Source organism: Mustela nigripes, chromosome 17, assembly GCF_022355385.1.
Source record: "Mustela nigripes isolate SB6536 chromosome 17, MUSNIG.SB6536, whole genome shotgun sequence".
Lineage (NCBI taxonomy): Eukaryota > Metazoa > Chordata > Mammalia > Carnivora > Mustelidae > Mustela > Mustela nigripes.
Window position 1 is genome coordinate 19,327,832 of NC_081573.1, and position 18,018 is coordinate 19,345,849.

An 18,018-nucleotide genomic window follows, 5' to 3' on the forward strand; every position below is an offset into this window, starting at 1 on the left:
TCCTGTCTGTTAACTGAAACCTTTGTGCCTTCTGAAGTAATTGATTTGTGGAGTGTGGGGTGCACTGTGGAAACAGGGGGAGGACTGTACATCTGCCTGGGCGTTCTGGAAATGGAAAAGTCTGGGGTAGAGAGCGTGAAACATTCTGTGATGGCAGTGCCCTCCACCCACCTGCCTCTGACCTTCCTGTGCCCTGAGTCGATGGCCATCTGGGAGCACTAGCCAGTGAGGTACCCACAGTGCCTTGCCTCCTCCGCCGAGGGGTCCCACATAGCTTTCTATTCATTTGACCAAGCTTTCCTCAGGAGCTGTGGGTGCTGGCCTGGCTGCCTCACAGCCCAACACCAGAGTCCAGAATGTGTTCGTAAAGGAGACAGAATGAACAACAAGACATGAAAGCTTAGGAGCAGCAAAAGTGCTTCTAGAATTCACATGCACACTTGTTTTCTAAAGGAATGGAGATTTATTCTGCATGAAATCTAAAAACAGTGTTTGATCCCCAAGGGGGCTGTGGAGCTGAGGCAGTGCCCCTGCCCCAGTCTGACATGCTCACCCAGGCTGGGTCCAGCCGGAGCGAGAGGTTCCTTCAGAGCCCCAAAACCTGCTTCACAGGGGACCCGTGCTCAAGTCAGTCAGCAAGCCCAGTGAGCATCAGTCATTCATTGGCGGTCGGGCTGCACTCCTGTAACGGTGAGTCTTCCCCTCCTAATGATGATGAGGCCTCTGTTAACGAGCCTTTTGCATCCATCCGGCAGAACACACATTTGGTGACCGTTTCAGAAAAGATGTCACTTTCGTAGTTGCAGAAAGGCCTGTCACATACTTCACACTGACATGAAATATTTAAAAAGAGTAAAAGCAAGTGCTGGTCACAGGGAACCAAGGCATCCAGGTAGGATTCTCCCACCAGAGCCACCTCCCCTCCCAGCCAGGCCAAGGCAAGAGCTGCCTTTCTGCTCTGTGGTCTCTGCCCCCACAAGCGTGGACATTGCAGGCCACTGAGAGAGAATGCACACGGGCTTCTCCCTCTCTTCCCCCTACAGAAACTATGCAGGTACAACCAGCCCATCCCCTGCTGTGGGAATCCTGGGGGCAGGAGTGGCAGGCCACTGGACCATGGAGAGGACGGGGGTAGGTATCTAACCCCATCCTCTGCCCTTCACAGAGCGCAACTCTGGGACCGAGGGGCTATCCTAACCCCCTGACATCCCGGGGACCTAACTTACAGAACCATGAGAAGCAAGTAGGCAAGATTTCTGAACAAAGCAGTACTTTTTACTACATGATGAAGGTTCTGAGCCTCCTCCTCCATCTCAGCCTGTTTCTGGCCACGGTGCACAGAGAATAGTGGCTACAGTGGCACAGCTCACCCGCCCTATCTGCTTCCCACACGCAAGTGAGCAACACCACGGGCTGGGCTATCAGGCCATAGGCAGGGGTCTCAGGGATGCCTCCCGCAGCAGCATCCCCCTACAAGATGGCAGGCCTCTGTGCTCTGCCACCTTTGTCTACTCAGGGCACTAAGGCCTTTGGGAGAGGCAGCCACATCCCACCCAGGGCAGGCCCTCTGGGAAATCTGGCTTCTGAGGTTTCTTATACTGATTTTGAGCAAGACAAATGCAGAGGGCTCATCTTTGGAAGAGCTTCAAGTATGTCTCTTTCTTTTCTTTGTTTTTTAAGAAAGAAATTTGTTCCTTTACCTACCTTATTCTACAGCATAATATCCCATGGCCCAACCCCAAAATGGCAGGGCTCAAAGCAGGCAGCCCCTGGGGGCCCTATCCCAGGGGAGAGGTGGAGGACACAGGCAAGCACTGCTCTGTAGCCAGTCAGCTTCTAGGATCCAAGGGCCAACATGGCCACACAGGCCATGAGGACCAGTTGGCCACAAAGACAAGGTCCATGTTGGTCCCACCCCTCATCTCCCTGCCCTACAGATTAGCCATTTCTAGCAGCAGCTCCTGGCTGGGCCTTCTAACAGGAGACAAGCCTAGGTGGCTTCCCCTGCAGGGAAGGAGGACTCAGAGGACCCACCAGGGACTCCTCAAGCCTCTCAGGGTGTAGCCAAGTATCTATACTGCAAGGCCCTTATAGGGACTGGCCTCCAGCACCCAGGGATAGACTTTGTGGCCATCCCTGGCCAACACCTGGTGAAGCAGATGTGTTCAACCTACTACCACCGTCCTCCAGTAGAGAAAAACAGGCAGCTGAGTCCCTTCCCTGGGAAGGCACTGGGCATGGGGGCCTGACCAAGGAGTCTGCTGCTAAAGCGTGGGAGGCTAATGCCGTGTCCAGCTGTGTGTCCAGCCATGCCCCTCTGACTCATTTCACTTCTCGGATACCCCAGGCTCACTCCTGCCTCAGAGTCTCCACACCGGCTCTTCCCGATGCTGGGAAGTCCTTCCCCTAAACATCTGCACAGCTCACTCCCTCACCGCCTCAGGTAGTCAACAAATGTTAACCTTCTCAGTGAGACCGATCCTGGCCATCCTTTCAGGTGTGACCAGCAGGAGAACCTGAGTGGCTCAGTGGGTTGAGCAGCTGACTCTTGATTTCAGCTCAGGTCATGATCTCAGCGTCCTGGGATCAAGCCCCGCATTCAGCTCCCTCCCCTCTCAGCAGGGAATCTGCTTGAGGATTCTCTCTCCCTCTGCCCCTCCCCCACCTGTAGGTGCTCTTTCTCAAATAAAGTGTTACCAGCATTCCCATCCATTCCCCTTTCCCTACGTTATTTTTCTCCAAATTATTTATTGCTATGTGATGTAGGACATATTATTCTTGCTTCTTTTTTCATGGCCTCCTCTTTTAGAACCTAAGTTCCCTCAGGGCAAGAATTTCAGTCTGTTTGTTCATGGTTTTATCCCCAGTTGCCCAATAAGTGTTGATTCAAAGAATAAATTCATTTGTGGAGGAAACTAATGAAAGCCTTCGCTGAGCTTAATATTACCCAGTACCAACCTGTTTCACCTTTAAGCCCAGGGCCTTTTTGCACTTGATTACCAGAGGAATTTTGTCAATTTCTTCAATATTCCATAGTCTCATGGTTTTGTCCTAAAACAAGTTAAACAGCAAACCAACAGTCACAAGATGGGCCCCTTCAGCTGGGAGGCCCCAGGAAGGCGCACTGCATCCACGTTACAACGTGAAGAACCCCATCGTGCAGAGGAGCAGAATCAGGGTGACCTGCTTTCTCCAGGACCATCCCACCTTTTGCACCATCAAGTCCCACATCCCAGCAAACCCATTCCAGGGTGCGGAAGGTCCCACTTTTCAGCAATGGATGTGGAATTTTGAGGGAAAGGACAAAATCCCCACGGAGGCCCCAAAATAGGAACTGAGGCAAAACTATGTTTAATGACAAATGGATATGCTACATGATCCACCTTCCATAGCTGCTGTCAGTTCTCTATGGCTTGCAGTTCACCCTGAGTTCCCGCTCATGGGCCATCCATGACTGTGATTCCCACAGCGAAACTGTATTGTAACCGCAAGTGTTAATGGGCTGCCTTTGATTTTACCTGTGCAACTGGTGTGCTGTGTTTCAAGATCTTGCTAGCAAAATTTTTAACATTGTGAATATTATGATCATGTTTTCTAAGAGTTCAAATCGTGAAGATGAGAATAATTACAAGACCAATGCCACCATGATACAGACATCACCAGAAGCAGAGGCTGAACAGCTGTGTTTAATGACAGATAGCCAGACAAATAAAACTAGATTGGGAGCAGGGGCAAGGTGATAATTAACCAGAACATGTCATACTGCAGGATATGAGGAACAGAATTTGGAATTGGGTATGGTGGAGAAGAGAATGTGGAAGTACTGAAATGTGAAAGACACTGAATTTCACAAGCCTGGTATGAGACGGGCAAGTTCTAAATCAGTTTTTCCATATTCCAAAAAGCCACCAATGTGAAAGAAAATGAAATGTAAGCCATACGGATTGGAAAAAAAGTAAAACTATCTCTACTTGAAGATTACATTACATAACCTTGCATATAGAAAATCTTAAAGAATCAACTAAAAAACTATTAGAACTAACAAATGAGTTCAGTAAGGTTGCTGGATACAAAATCAATATACAGAAATCTACTGTATTTTTATACAATTGCAATGAACAATCTAAAAGTGCAATCAGATACACAATTCCATTTAGAATAGCATCAAAAAGAGAAAATTTTAACAAAGGAATTGCAAAACTTACAGAACAAAACTAAAAAAAAATAGATTGCTGAAAGCAACCAAAGATGTAAAGGAACAGAAAGATAGCTCATGTTCAATAGGTCAGAAAACTTAATATTGCTAAAATGAGAATAATCCACAAAATGTAATACAGATTCAACACAATCTTTATGAAAACCCCAGATGACTTCTTTGCAGAGATAAACACACTGATCTTAACACTCATATGGGAAGCACCTGTGTGGCTCAGTCATTAAGCATCTGCCTTCAGTTCAAATCATGATCTCAGGGTCCCACATCGGGCTCTCTGCTCAGTGGGAAGCCTGCTTCCCCCCCTCCCTCTCTGCCTGCCTCTCTGCCTCCTTATGATCTCTCTCTGTGTCAAATAAATAAATAAAATCTTTTTAAAAAAGAGAGAAAGAATAGAAAAACAAACTGTGGTACATCCTGACAATGGGATATTATTCAATGATGTTTAAAAATGAGCTGTCAAGTCATCAGGAGACATGAAGGACCCTGAAGTGCATATTGCTAAGTGAAGGAAGCCAGTCTGCAAAGACCACAGACTGCATGCGTGCAACTATATGGCATTCTGGAAAAGACAAAACTATAGACAGTGAGAAGTTGCTGGGCGTTCTAGGGATGAAGGGGAGGGATGAACAGGTGGAGTACAGGGAATTTTTAGGAAGGGAAACTTCTGTATGAAATTGTCATGGCGGATACATTACATGCCTTTGGCAAAACCCATACAACATAAAGATTGAAATGTAAATTACAGACTTTGGTTCATAATAATGCATCAATATTGGTTCTTTACTTGTATCAAATATACCACACGTAATGCAAGACATTATTACTAATAGTGGAAACTGGGGAGAGGAAGGGACTATCTGGGAACTCTCTGTACTAATAGCCCAACTTTCTGTATACCTAAAACTGCTCTAAACAACAAAATCTATTTTTGAAAGAAGATACCAATACTCCTGAGACAATGGTAACAGATGAATTAGTTTGGTAATAGTGCTCAGATGATCACCCACTACCATATCATTCCTTTGATTGTTTTTCTGGAATGGAATGTAGTCAGCAGAATAATGCCCAGAAGTCCTCACCCTAATCCCCAGACCCTGTGAACATGTTAGGTGACATAACAAAGGGGAATTAAGGTTGCAGATGAAATTAAGTTCGCTGATCAGCTAATCTTACAATAGGGATGTTGTTCTGGGCTATCCAGACAGGCTAGACATAGTGATAAATGTCCTTAAAAGTGGACAACACAGGGACACCTGGGTGGTTCAGTCATTAAGCGTCTGCCTTCAGCTCAGGTTGTGATCCCAGGGTCCTGGGTTCTAGCCCCGCATCAGGCTCCCTGCTCTGTGGGAAGCCTGCTTCTCCCTCTCCCACTCCCCCTGCTCGTGTTCCCTCTCTCATTGTGTCTCTCTCTGTCATTTAAATAAAATCTTTAAAAAAAGAAAAAGTGGACAACACAGTGAGAGGAGTAGGTTCTATAGAAGAAAGGCACAGAGAAATACGATGTTGTTGGCTTTGAAGATACAGGAAGATGAACAAGCCGAAGAATGTGGTGGCTTTTAGAAAGGTTAAGGAAATGGATTATCCCCTAGAGCTATACAAAGGAATACAGTCCTGTGGATGCCTTGATTTTAGCCCAGCAAGACCTTGTCATACTTCTGTCTCACAGAACTGGAAGATACTAGGCTTTTGTTGTGTAAGGGGTAAAGTGTATGGTGATTTATTATAGCGGCAATAAGAAACTAAAAGACTGAGTAATGTTCCATTTCCTGAATCGGCATGTGCAATTAAATGCAACGAAATGCCATGTGGGAGAAGAAAAGGGGCCAGTGATCCCATCGGTGTTGGCCCCTTGCTGTGTGGAGCTGTCAGAGGCCACCAACAATTCCTCTCCAGGGATTGTTGGTGATTTGCCAAATCCCCACAACCTAGCCCTTGAATACTTTGATTCAGAAGTTGGGAGTTTCAGATCATCTTCTTGATTTCTATGAAGATTTTAGTGAAAATGCAGAAAACATAAAAGCGTGTTGACATCTTATCTGAATACAAACTAGACATTGCTCATCTATCCACATGTTCAGCAGACAACACAGATGTAAATTCTGGAAAATTCCATTCAGCCTATTAACTTCTTTCCAAAGCAAATGAAAAGAGCTCACCCGCTAAATGGACGGCACGTCATGCACACCACACTGTACAAAACCATGGGATTTGCTCACCTGTGATGTTGGGTCTTTTTTTCTTTCTTTTTTTTGGTGGGGGGGAGAGAGAGAGAGAAAGAAAGCAGGCGGTGGGCAGAGAGAGAGGGAGAGAGGGAATCTTTTGTTTTTTTTAAAGATTTTTATTTATTTATTTGACAGATCACAAGTAGGCAGAGAGGCAGGCAGAGAGAGACAGGAGGGAAGCAGGCTCCCCGCTGAGCAAGAGCCCGATGCAGGGCTCCAGCCCAGGACCCTGAGATCATGACCTGAGCTGAAGGCAGAGGCTTAACCCACTGGACCACCCAGGCGCCCTGAGAGAGGGAATCTTAAGCAGACTCCCCACTGAGCATGGAGCCCAACTCAGCTCGATCCCATGACCCCAAAATCAGGACCGGTGCCAAAACCAAGATGTCAGACATTTGCTCTACTGAGCTACCCAGGAGGCACCCCCGAGGTCTTTCTTAATAGTTTTTAGTCTCCTTTCCTATTCCTCAAAAAGTAGAGAAGCACTTTATAAAAATGATGACTTTGTAGACATGGAAGAAGGTGTGTTGCTTAAACATTTACCTCCAAGATGGCTGTTGTCACTGTCAGCTCTAAAGAAGATATTTAAAATGTGGGCCTGCCATAAAATTGTATGTTTAATGTGTGGCATAAGAAGAAGGTCCTCTGGTTTTGAAATGCATTGAGGATGAGAGTGGAAGAAAGGGATTACAATAGAATTACAAGAAAAGGTATGGGGCGCCTGGGTGGTTCAGGTCAGGATCCCAGGGTCCTAGGATGGAGCCCCACATCAGGCTCCCTGCTCAGTGGGAAGCCTGCTTCTCCCTCTCCCACTCCCCCTGCTTGTGCTGCTCTCGATGTCGCTCTCTCTGTCAAATAAATAAATAAAATCTTTAAAAATAATAATTTAAAAGCATTTTTTAAATACTTTAAAGACCTTAAACAGTGTTTCTCCAACACTGTTTCAGGATCTTCAAAGAGGCCACAGTGAGCCTAAAGAAGGATGAAGTGACTGCCCCTTGGTTGCAGGTTGTGACAAAAATTCATACAGTGAAATTAAGGGTCTTTTTTGGTTTTGTTTTTTGAAATTAGACAGCTTCGGTACTTAAAAAAACAAAAAAAAAGATCAACGCTTTCACCAGAAAATGGCAGTCATGCCAAACAAGACATTCATTTCTCAGTCTCTGTATCTGGGATCCAACGTTATTATCCCAAGTTCAAATGACCTCTGTGCTTTAAGGCCATTTCCCTGAGAAACAGAGGCTGGAGTCACGACGGCGTGCACTGTACTTCAGAGCCTTTTATGGTAATGGCCACTTCAGTCATAGCCGACAGACACCATCCACTCTTGTGGCAAAGGACCCAGCTGACTGACAAAATGCCTTGGCCACTAAAAGGTTTGCAGACTGAGTACCTTCGGACAGCTTTGGAGAGCCGGAAGTGAATTCCTGCAAATCTAAAAACCTGTGAGCTCTAGAGAGACCCTGAGGACTCCACGACCTGCAGCTGTTGCTGAGAGGATGTTTTCGCCTGCTGGCCTCCCGAGGGCTGACACAGGAATCGGTGAGAAGTGGGCTTGGTACGAGCACAGCTGCAGGCCCAAGTGGGGTTCACAGTTGTCAGTGTGTGGTTTTGTTGCTACCTCAGCAAAAAGAAGGGCGGCCTGAGGCTGGGGCAGTCCAGGAAACGCTGTGCACCCCCTAAACTTAGGCCATGTTATGTATCATTTATAGCTCAATAAAGCTGGGGAAATAAATCCATGAATAAATAGAAATATGTTTATTGAATCAATCTTATTGTATCAATCTTATTGTACTTATATTCTTTTCTTTAAGTCTTATATTTAGTATCTTCAGCACACATGATAATATAGCCTGCAACACTGGAATATCCAATGAAGACTTTTTTTAAAAGTCCAAATAAATTGCCATAAGAAAGAAATATTATAAAATATATTATCAAATACATAAAACATTATAAAATATAAGATATATAAAAGAAACACAGGGTGCCTGGGTGGCTCAGTCAGTTAAGCATCTGCCTTTGCCTCGGGTCATGATCCAGGGTCCTGGGATCGAGCCCTGCATCAGGCTCCCTGCTCAGCGGCAAGCCTGCTTCTCCCTCTCCCACTCCCTCAGCTTGTGTTCCTTCTCTCACTGTGTATCTCTGTCTTTGTCTGTGTCAAATAAATAAGTAAATAAAATCTAAAAAAAGAAACAAAATGTTTTATATAAAAATAAAAACATTACAAAATATAAAACATTATAAAATACAAAAATAAAATTAGTTCTATTATAAATTACTACTAATTGCTGCCATTAAGTAGTCCAATTATTACTGTTTCAATACTAGCATTGATGTAACAGAGAAGTAAAAAACACTGAATGAGACATGCATTTCAAATAAACATTGATTTTTCTTATTTTGGTTTGCACTTTCAGTTTTCTCCAGCTTTACTGAGATAGAGTTGTCATAATCATCTTTCATATTTTTATATTAAAACAGTAACACGGGCGCCTGAGTGGCTCAGTGGGTTAAAGCCTCTGCCTTCGGTTCAGGTCGTGATCCCAGGGTCCTGGGATCAAGCCCGGCATCGGGCTCTCTGCTTGGCAGGGAGCCTGCTTCCCTTCCTCTCTCTCTGCCTGCCTCTCTGCCTAGTTGTGATCTCTGTCTGTCAAATAAATAAATAAAATCTTAAAAAAACAGTAACACATCGGCATAGAACTTTTATTAGGTGTTCTGTTATTATGGTATTGGGGTCGGGTGTGGCAGTGTCTGGGTTGGCTCTCTAACACGTTGGTCATGGCAGGCTGTCTTACCCATGGTCCCATGCACCCAGAAACCCCCAGACCACAGAATGGCAGGGTTCTAATAAAGGTCAGCAGGGGGCAAGGTGGGACACCCCCCCCCCACTCTTGGGCTCACCACACCTGAAAGACAGATCTTGGGATACCCTTGGGCTTGCTCTTCTGTGCCATCGGAATGGGAATTCCAGGATATCGTGGCGCAGAGAGGGAAGGCCCACCTGGGAACTCAGGGTGATCTCTGCTGCTTCCCAATGAGCTTGACACCTCCCCCAAAAAGGCCCCCTGTTGGCTCCATCACTCACTGGTCTGGGCAGGCCCTTGCTCCAACAAAGCTCAAATGTCAATGGTCACAGACACAGAAATCCCTGGCAACTCCCCACGTAAGCAGACATAAGGACCTGCTTCCCACGGTCCCTGCCAGCTCCCTGCATTGAGGATGGCTTGGTGTGGCTGGGGGCGGGGGAGGGGGTGGTGGCCGGGCTCAGACTGAGCCAGCCCAGGAATTTAGCTTGACAGTAACACTCCCGTGACACCAGTTCTGAATGTGAGAGAGACTGGAAGTCACTCAGAGATTGGCCGCTTTTACCTTTGAAGCAGACAGGACCCATTTCTTGTTGTTGCTAATGGCAACGTCTGTCACCCAGTCACTATGGCCCTGAAGAAAAATAGAATTTTAACAAGCGCCTAGAGGAAAAACCTTGGTAAGCACAACAAAGACAAAAAGGCAAAAGTCAAGATCCCAGGGATGCCTGCGTTTAAGAGCAACTAATTGCGTTTTCTGGACGTCACCCGTGACGTGTAACACGAAGTGTAAAGGGTGTCAATGCACGTGTGCGTGATGGCACTGCGCTCTTAAAACAGAACTCCAGTGTTGAGCAGGATGGAAGAAGAGTGACTATATTCCCAGCTGACCCCAGAGCACCTCTTGTAGGCTTTCGTGTTTGCCTTCTCTGTTCTAGGAAATAACCACTCGGAGGTCCTCCTGGAGAGGGGGGCTTTTGCTTCGAGTCGCTGCAAACTTATCCCCTGTGGCCTGAGCAAATGGCTCCTCAGGCAAAAAGGAGCTCAGAGGAGAGAGATGCTTAATGACGTCAGGGCTCTGCGTCAGCATCTGGACCATTCTTCAACCTTAGGGAAAGAGGTGGAAGGCGAGCCAGTGTGGTATGGTAGGAAGAAGGAGAGCAGGAGAGAAGTGAAACTGCCGTGCGTAACAAAGGACGGGAGCTTGGGGGACCAAGATGTATGGATGCAAGCCAAGCTTTCAGAGACACTTTTTTGTGTCGAGTCTCCTCTAACTTGTAGGCAAAAGCACTCAGAGACCCGCCATTCTGGAGCCCAGAGCTATCTATGCAGGCCTCATTATGGCATTCATCTTTCTGTGGAGTAATTTCTCCTGTTCTTAGACACTTTTCCACCTCTGAGTTTTTGCATTTGTTGTTCCCTCTGCCTAGAATGGCCTTCCCACATTCCTCATTCACCCAGTCTTTCCTTGCCTTCAAGTTCTCAGCTCAAATGCTACCTTCTCCTAGAAGCCCTCCCTGTTGAACCAATTGTGGATTCGTCATTGGGGTCTATCTCTTTCACATCACCCTGTTGTGATTTCTCTGTTTCACTCATCATGGTTAATGATCTGCTTGTTGGTTTCCTATCTGTTCTTCCCCACAGAGTTGTTAGCTCCAATGGGGGCATCTAGGTCTGTCTCACCCACTACTGTATCCCCAGCACCCAGCACCAAGCACCCAGCATGGACCCCCTATCTGATGCTGACATCGGTACCTTCAAGGAGAGCTTCCGGTAGCCTTCTCCTACATCCCAGATAGCCACAGTCCTGTCGAACCCTCCAGACACGAGAACAGAGGCTGCAACACAAAATGATAACATTTCAGAGAAGGGGGGAGTCATCTTCCCCCTGCCAAGTGCTCCCCCTTTCAGCAAGGTCAAAGTGGGCTGAGGTTGCATTGGTGTGGTGACACCATGGTTCAGTCCAAGGACACTCCAACCCCTTCCTGGGGTGGCTCGATGACCCCCAGCCAGTTACAGTCCATTTTCATTATTCACAGCAGTGACGTTCCATAAAGCCACCACAGATGCTGAATTAGACAATGGTGAACAATTTCTCCTAGGGGACCTATAGGGTGAGGTTCCTAGGAGCCTCTCTCGTCCCAACTTTTCATTAACCGATCAATACATAACCTCGTTTTAGATCTCCTGCTGAAACACACTGTAGTTGACACACAGTTTTTATTCATTAACATTAAATTCACAGCCATCAGTGTGGGAGCTGACGCCTCAACCGGCTTATCCAACACCTGTGCTTTCCCTGTAAGCCGCGTCACCACCTTCCCGCGCTGAGGAGCACTGGACAGCAAGCACTCCGGCCCTGTGCTTGGGGGCTCTTTAAAGAACAGAGTCACCAACCAAGTCCACCAAATGCAGAATAACTGGGCATTCAAGGGCCCGCAAAATGGACACTTGCCAGAAAGGGAGCTGGAACAAGAAGGCAGAGGGCCGCCTTGTTCAGCCGCAGCTGGGAGTGTGTGGGAAGGCCAGCTCACACTCTTCGCTGCCCTGCGTGTGTCCACAGAACCCTGCCACATCACAAAAGTGCCACAAATGCTGATTTTAGGGTTACGAATAAATTTCATCCAGTACGGTAACTCACAAATGCGGAACGTGTGAATAAGGATAATGGCCAGTACGCAACTCTGAACCCCCAAAATACAGGGACAGAAACTGGTGGGATGGCCCCTAATGGTCTAACTCACAGAGACTGCTTAAGAAGAGGTAAGGTTGTTCAAAAACACCCTAGCATTTCGCAAGCCAGGCTCTGATTGCTTCTGTACTGGCTGGGGGCCCCTGATACACACACACACAAAGCGAGCCCCACTTCCCAGGAGAATGGAGGAGGAAAGCCATTGGTTCCTGAGTGTCAGGGACCGTCACTTCCCTCACTGAGGCTAGTGGCCTGAGGCCGCTTCCTGTCATCACCTCTGTTGGCACCTGTGCCCCTTCATTTGTCAACAATGCCCTCACATCCCATGAGGAAACACCCCACACAATCCTCTCATTCCCTCTGGTTGGAGAGTACTGACTCTGACCTCTAGTTCAGAGGGGTGGGCAAGTCACTCAAACCTAGCCAATCAGAGCCTTTCATCCCCTAGTGAAGTGATTGGTTCTGAGGTAGTTGTGTGTCCCAAGCTGAGCCAATGAAGCACCGTCCTGGGACTTGCACTAGTACCAAGGAAAAGAAGGGTCTCTCTTTGGCCAGGACTGGCTCCCTAACAGCACTGTCTTGAGTGTCTGGACCCAGCCACACCTGAAGTGAGATCTGCTCTTGGACTTCCCCATTCCAGGGGCTAGTAAATATCTTTGGCTGCTAAGCCACGTTAAGCTGAGTCTCTGCTACTTGCAAACTTCTGCCTATGAATGTCCCTCCTGGCTTGTGTGTTCTCATCGAAAACAAATCTACCCTCACCATTGGTGAGGAATTGCCTCTCTTTATGATGGCAAGTCCAGCGGAATGGAACACAAGATCTGCCCCCAGCACTCCCACAGGTGTGAAAGCTTTCTATGTGTTCATTACTCACTGTCTCTGGAAAAGTGGCAGGAGCTCACAGAACCTTCATGGCCCTTCATCAGAGTCGCACAGGCTCCAGAGTTCCGAAACTCCCCCGTATGGACATTCCATATTTTTAAGGTTTTATCCCAGGAGCTTGTACACAGGAAATGGCCACTGAAGGTAAAGCAGCAGTTTGAGATTGCACCGGAATGTGCCCTGAAACACAGATGGGAGGGTGTACCCATCAGCACCTCATGCCTGGAGAATCAGGGGACAGAGCTGAGGTGAGGGGCACGGGAGCTGACTTGGTCCCCTGTGATCTAATGGACATCCTTCCTTTGATCACTGCCTACCATGGTCCAAATCTTTTATTCCCCCCATTTTATAAAAATTTAAAGTCTAGTTAGTTAACATATAGTGTAATATTGGCTTCAGGAGCAGAATCTGGTGGTTCATTACTTACATACAACACCCAGTGCTCGGCACAGCAAGTGTCCTCCTTTTGGCCCGTCAGCCATCTGGGGCGCCCCCCACTCACCGCCCTCTATCAACCCTCAGTTTGTTAAGAGTCTCTTACGGTTTGCGTCCCTCTTTCCTCTCTCTTTTCCCCCTCTTCCCCTTGGCTCATCTGTTTTGATTCCGAAATTCCCCATGAGTGAAATCATAAGGTATTTGTCTTTCTCAGACTGACTTATCTCACTGAGCATAATACATTCTAGCTCCATCCGTGTCGTCGCAAATGGCAAGATTTCATTCTTTTTGACGGCTGAGTAAGATTCCATTGTATATATATTACCAAGGTCCACGTCTTCATTGCTCTGGCTATGCAATATTCTAGGATTTCTCAATCATGGCAACACTGACATTTGTGCTACCCACAATTCTTTGTGGTAGGGGGTTGTCCCATACACTGTAGGATGTTGAGCAGCGTCTACTAGATGCCGGCAGCACCTACGCTCAGCTATGACAACTAAAAATATCTCCAGACATTGGCAAATTGTCCACTGGGGGACAAAACTGCCCCTGGTTAAGAACCACTTCACTGGGACGCCTGGGTGGCTCAGTGGGTTAAGCCACTGCCTTCGGCTCAGGTCATGATTCCAGGGTCCTGGGATCGAGTCCCACATCGGGCTCTCTGCTCAGCAGGGGGCCTGCTTCCCTTCCTCTCTCTCTCTGCCTGCCTCTCTGCCTACTTGTGATTTCCCTCTGTCAAATAAATAAATAAAATCTTTAAAAAAAAAAAAAAAAGAAAAGAACCACTTCACTACTTAGAGCTACCTGAGACTTGAGGGAAACGGGCCTCAGAAAATCTGTTAGCAGTGGTCAACAGAAAAACAGCCCTTAGGGTCTCGTCCTCGGTCACACTCTCGTCCTGCTCACGCTCCTCCTCGTTTCTCGCCAAGACCTGGAGGCCCCTCCTTCCCCCACCCCTCCCTCACCACCTTCTCCCAGTGCCCTTCTCTTTTCTCTCCCTCTCCCTTCAACTGTCTTCGGTCATTAAAGCATATCTGAATGCTGTGCATTTAGTTAATTTTTAGTTATCCATTCTCAATTTTTTTTAAAGACTTTATTTGACAGACTGAGATCATAAGTAGGCAGAGAAGCAGGCAGAGAGAGAGAGGAGGAAGCAGGCTCCTCGCAGAGCAGAGAGCCCGATGCGGGGCTCAATCCCAGGACCCTGGGATCATGACAGACTTTAACCACTGAGCCACCCAGACGCCCTACATTCCCAATTTTTATGTCTTTTTTTTTTTTAATATGTCAGAATTTGGCTGTTTTTGTTTTCTTTGTGATCCTCCAAGTATTTCCCCCTGGAATTTCACCTTCCATTATAAACAGTTTTCAAGAAAACCTATGAACATAGATGAGCATCTCCGAGTGGCCTGGATCATAAAATCAGTCATTTTACTTGAAGGAAAGCTTGAACAAAACTTTTTTCTAGAGCTCAGGCCAGAGTTTTCAACTCTGCTTTCGTTCTTTGTAGTGCACAGACTAAGAGCAAAGGAGAAGAAATGTCAACTTCCCAAGGTTAGGAAAGTCAAACTTTCCAAATCTCTGTGGCTGTTAGGCTAAGAGCCATCCCAGCATATACTGGAGATGGATAAAACGCTTTCACCAGAATCCAAACACAGTGTTTGGGATTTAAACCAGGGCTATCTCTATTTTCCAGGAAAATAGAAATTCCATTTCTCATAAAAGATTGTGGTACTTAACAGTTTGGGGAAAGTGGTTATGTTGCAATTATGTCTGGGCAGGATGGAATTAATGCACCTTTCCCTATTCCTCCTGCTAAATACAACTAACAATCCTGGGTATTTATAAAGCAAAGAGGAGACTAGGAAAGATGGAGGTAAGAATGCAGACCAGCATGACATCTTGGGACCCAAGAAGGCATACTGTGTGTTCCTAGGGTTTTATTTTCTTCACCTATCCTATACTGAATACCAGGAAAGCCTATAACCCAAGAAACAATGGGGACCATAAAAAGGCCCTCAAAAAAGCCTGTTCTTTCTAGCCAGATAGATAGCTGAGAAAGACAGAAAACTTGTAGCCACGCCCCACCTTATTCCAGCCAAACATCTCAGGAAAACCTGCATCCCATCCCCACCCCTGCCAGCAAGGTCCAAGAAGGAAGCCTAGACTGCTATCCTTGCCAGACTCTACTGAGATGGTCTGCTAGAACAAGATTTTAGGACTGAGAGTTTTCTAATATAATTAATATACACAACATCCACGACACAACAGGAAATCACTCATCATACTAAGAGCCAGGAATATGTCATTGCGAATGAGAAGATAATCAACAGATGCCCAACAGTGAGATGACACAGACATTAGAATTATCTGACAAGGATTTTTAAGTGGCCACCATAAAAATGCTTCTATGGACAATTATAATCATGCTTGAAGCAAATGAAAAGATAGAAAGCCTCTGCGAGGAAATCAAAGATGTGACAAAGAGCCACATGGAAACTTTACAACTGAAAAATAGGAAATTAAAAATTAAAAATTAAATGCAAAGGACAGAGAAAAAGAGTCATTGAATATGGAGACAGACAATACAAATTAAACAGTCCAAAAAATAGACTGGAAGGGGGGAAAATAAAACAGCTTGAGAGACTTGTGGGACTATAACAAAAGATTGAAAATTTGTGTCATCAGAGTTCCAGAGGGGAAAGGGGGTAAGTGCTGAAAAAGTAATCAAAGAGATTATATCTGAAATTTTACCAAATTTTCCAAAAGAAATAAACCCACAGATTCAACAAGCTAAATGAGTAGGACAAACCCCAAGAAATCTATCCCCGGACACATCATAATTAAACTTCAAATGCAATACTTGATCTCTAGATCATGAGTTCAAGCCCCCTGCTGTGGGTAGAAACTACTTTTAAAAAATGAAATTAAATAAACACTTAGTTGAACTTCTGAAAACTTAAGACAAAGAAAAAATTCTTGAAAGCAGCAAAAGGGAAATATAATTTGAACGGCAGGAGATTCTTCATCAGAAACCATGAAGGGGTGCCTGGGTGGCTCAGTGGATTTAGTCTCTGCCTTCAGCTCAGCTCATGATCCCGAGGTTCTGGGATCGAGCCCCTCATGGGGCTCTCTTCTCAGCAGGGAGCCTGCTTCCCCCTCTCTCTCTGCCTGCCTCTCTGCCTGCTTGTGATCTCTGACCGTCAAATAAATTTAAAAAAAAAGAAAAGAAACTGTGAAGATGAGAAGAAAGTGACAGGAAAGATTTCAAATGATGAAGGGAAAAAAAAAGAAAGAAAAAAGCCTGTCAATGCCAATTTTTATATCTGGCAAAAATACCCTTTAGGAATGAATGGGAGGGGTGCCTGGGTGGCCCAGTCATTTAAGTGCCAGACTCTTAATTTCAGCTCAGGTGATGATGTCAGTGTTTGCAAGATCGAGCCCTGCCTGGGGCTTGCGTTGGTCATGGAGCCTACTTGAGATTCTCTCACACTCCACCTCCCCCGGCTCCTTCTGCCCCTCCCCTCTCCTCTTGCTCCCTCTCCCTCTGCTCCTCCCTGCCGCATCTCTCTAAAATAAATAAAAATCTTTTTTAAAAAATGGTTAAAATGAAATTTTTATGTTATATATAGTTTTACCACAATTTTAAAAATGTGCTATTCCCCCAAACCACTGAACTATACACTTGAAATGGGTGCATTCTCTTGACCGTGAATTATATCTCAATAAAGCTGTCAAAAGAGAATGAAAGACAGGCAGGAAGGAGGGAAGAGGAAAGTGAATGACCGAGAGACAGGTAAGAGCGATTTTTCACTAGAGATCTTTTTGTTCCCTTTTAATTTTGTACTGTGTTGCACATTTTACATTTTCAAAAAGTAATTTACATACTTTGGAAATAAAAACCTGCAAGGCCCCTTGTTCATAAACATAAAGGCCCCTTTGTTCATAAATAAAGAATTTAAGGACGTTGACAGCAGAGCATGACATGAAGTGTGGGCTGCTCTGTATGGGGGGCACTTAATCTCTTCCTTTATTTTTTCTTGCTAAAATCTACATTCTCCCCTCCCAAAATCCTACAATTGGGTTGATCAAAAATACCAATAAACATTTTGCTCATTTCTCTTTCCACCCCAATGGGGAAAACAGAATGCAGTGGGCTGTGATGCCCACAGCAGGAACCTTGGCCACCTCCGTTCCCCACACGCCTCACTACCCCAGGGAAGTGGCCCACGGCACCCCCAACCCGAGCGTCCCTGAGAGTCCCTCTCAGTAACAGAGCTTGTGCTGAGCATGCACTGTGGGACCCGTGCTGAGGACCTGCATGTGCCGTCCTGCTCAGACCTCACCTCTGCTCAGTTTGCAGGTGAGGAATCTAAGGTCCAAAGTCACAGAGGATATAAACCTGCACACTCTTAACCTCTGGCCAGATCCCCAAGGGACAGCCTGTCCCAGGCCAGCAGCACTCGCCACTGAGTGCAGCTGGCAGGGTGATGGGGCATGTACACATTCTGGGACCCTGCCATCCAGGGTCTGCTGGGGAGGACTGGGCCCCCTACCTGATGGGAACCACCTGCCAGGGAACTCTCACACGCCCTGGATGATCAGATTGTCCCCTTTTACAGAAGATGCTGGAAATTCACATTTGGGAGGGAGGTGGGAGAGCTCTGCACCATGATTTCCAGAGTTGGCTCACACGGAAACAAATGCACCTGAGCCCTATCCCCACTCACAAGCCACAGCTAGTGATGCCCACCGCCGCCG

General features: G+C 46.3%; 1 protein-coding gene across 1 annotated transcript in view; it reads right to left on the minus strand.

The window, feature by feature from the left end:
- Positions 1-653: 653 nt before the first annotated feature.
- WDR88 (WD repeat domain 88) overlaps positions 654-18,018 on the minus strand; it is a 41,063-nt gene continuing 23,698 nt past the window's right edge. Inside the window, exons 7-11 of the mRNA XM_059382407.1 lie at positions 12,812-12,999; positions 11,001-11,083; positions 9,811-9,879; positions 2,959-3,051; positions 654-829 (exon numbers count right to left, since the gene is read on the minus strand). Coding sequence (XP_059238390.1) covers positions 656-829; positions 2,959-3,051; positions 9,811-9,879; positions 11,001-11,083; positions 12,812-12,999 — 607 coding nt within the window. The 3' untranslated portion in view covers positions 654-655. The remainder of the gene's footprint in view (positions 830-2,958; positions 3,052-9,810; positions 9,880-11,000; positions 11,084-12,811; positions 13,000-18,018) is intronic.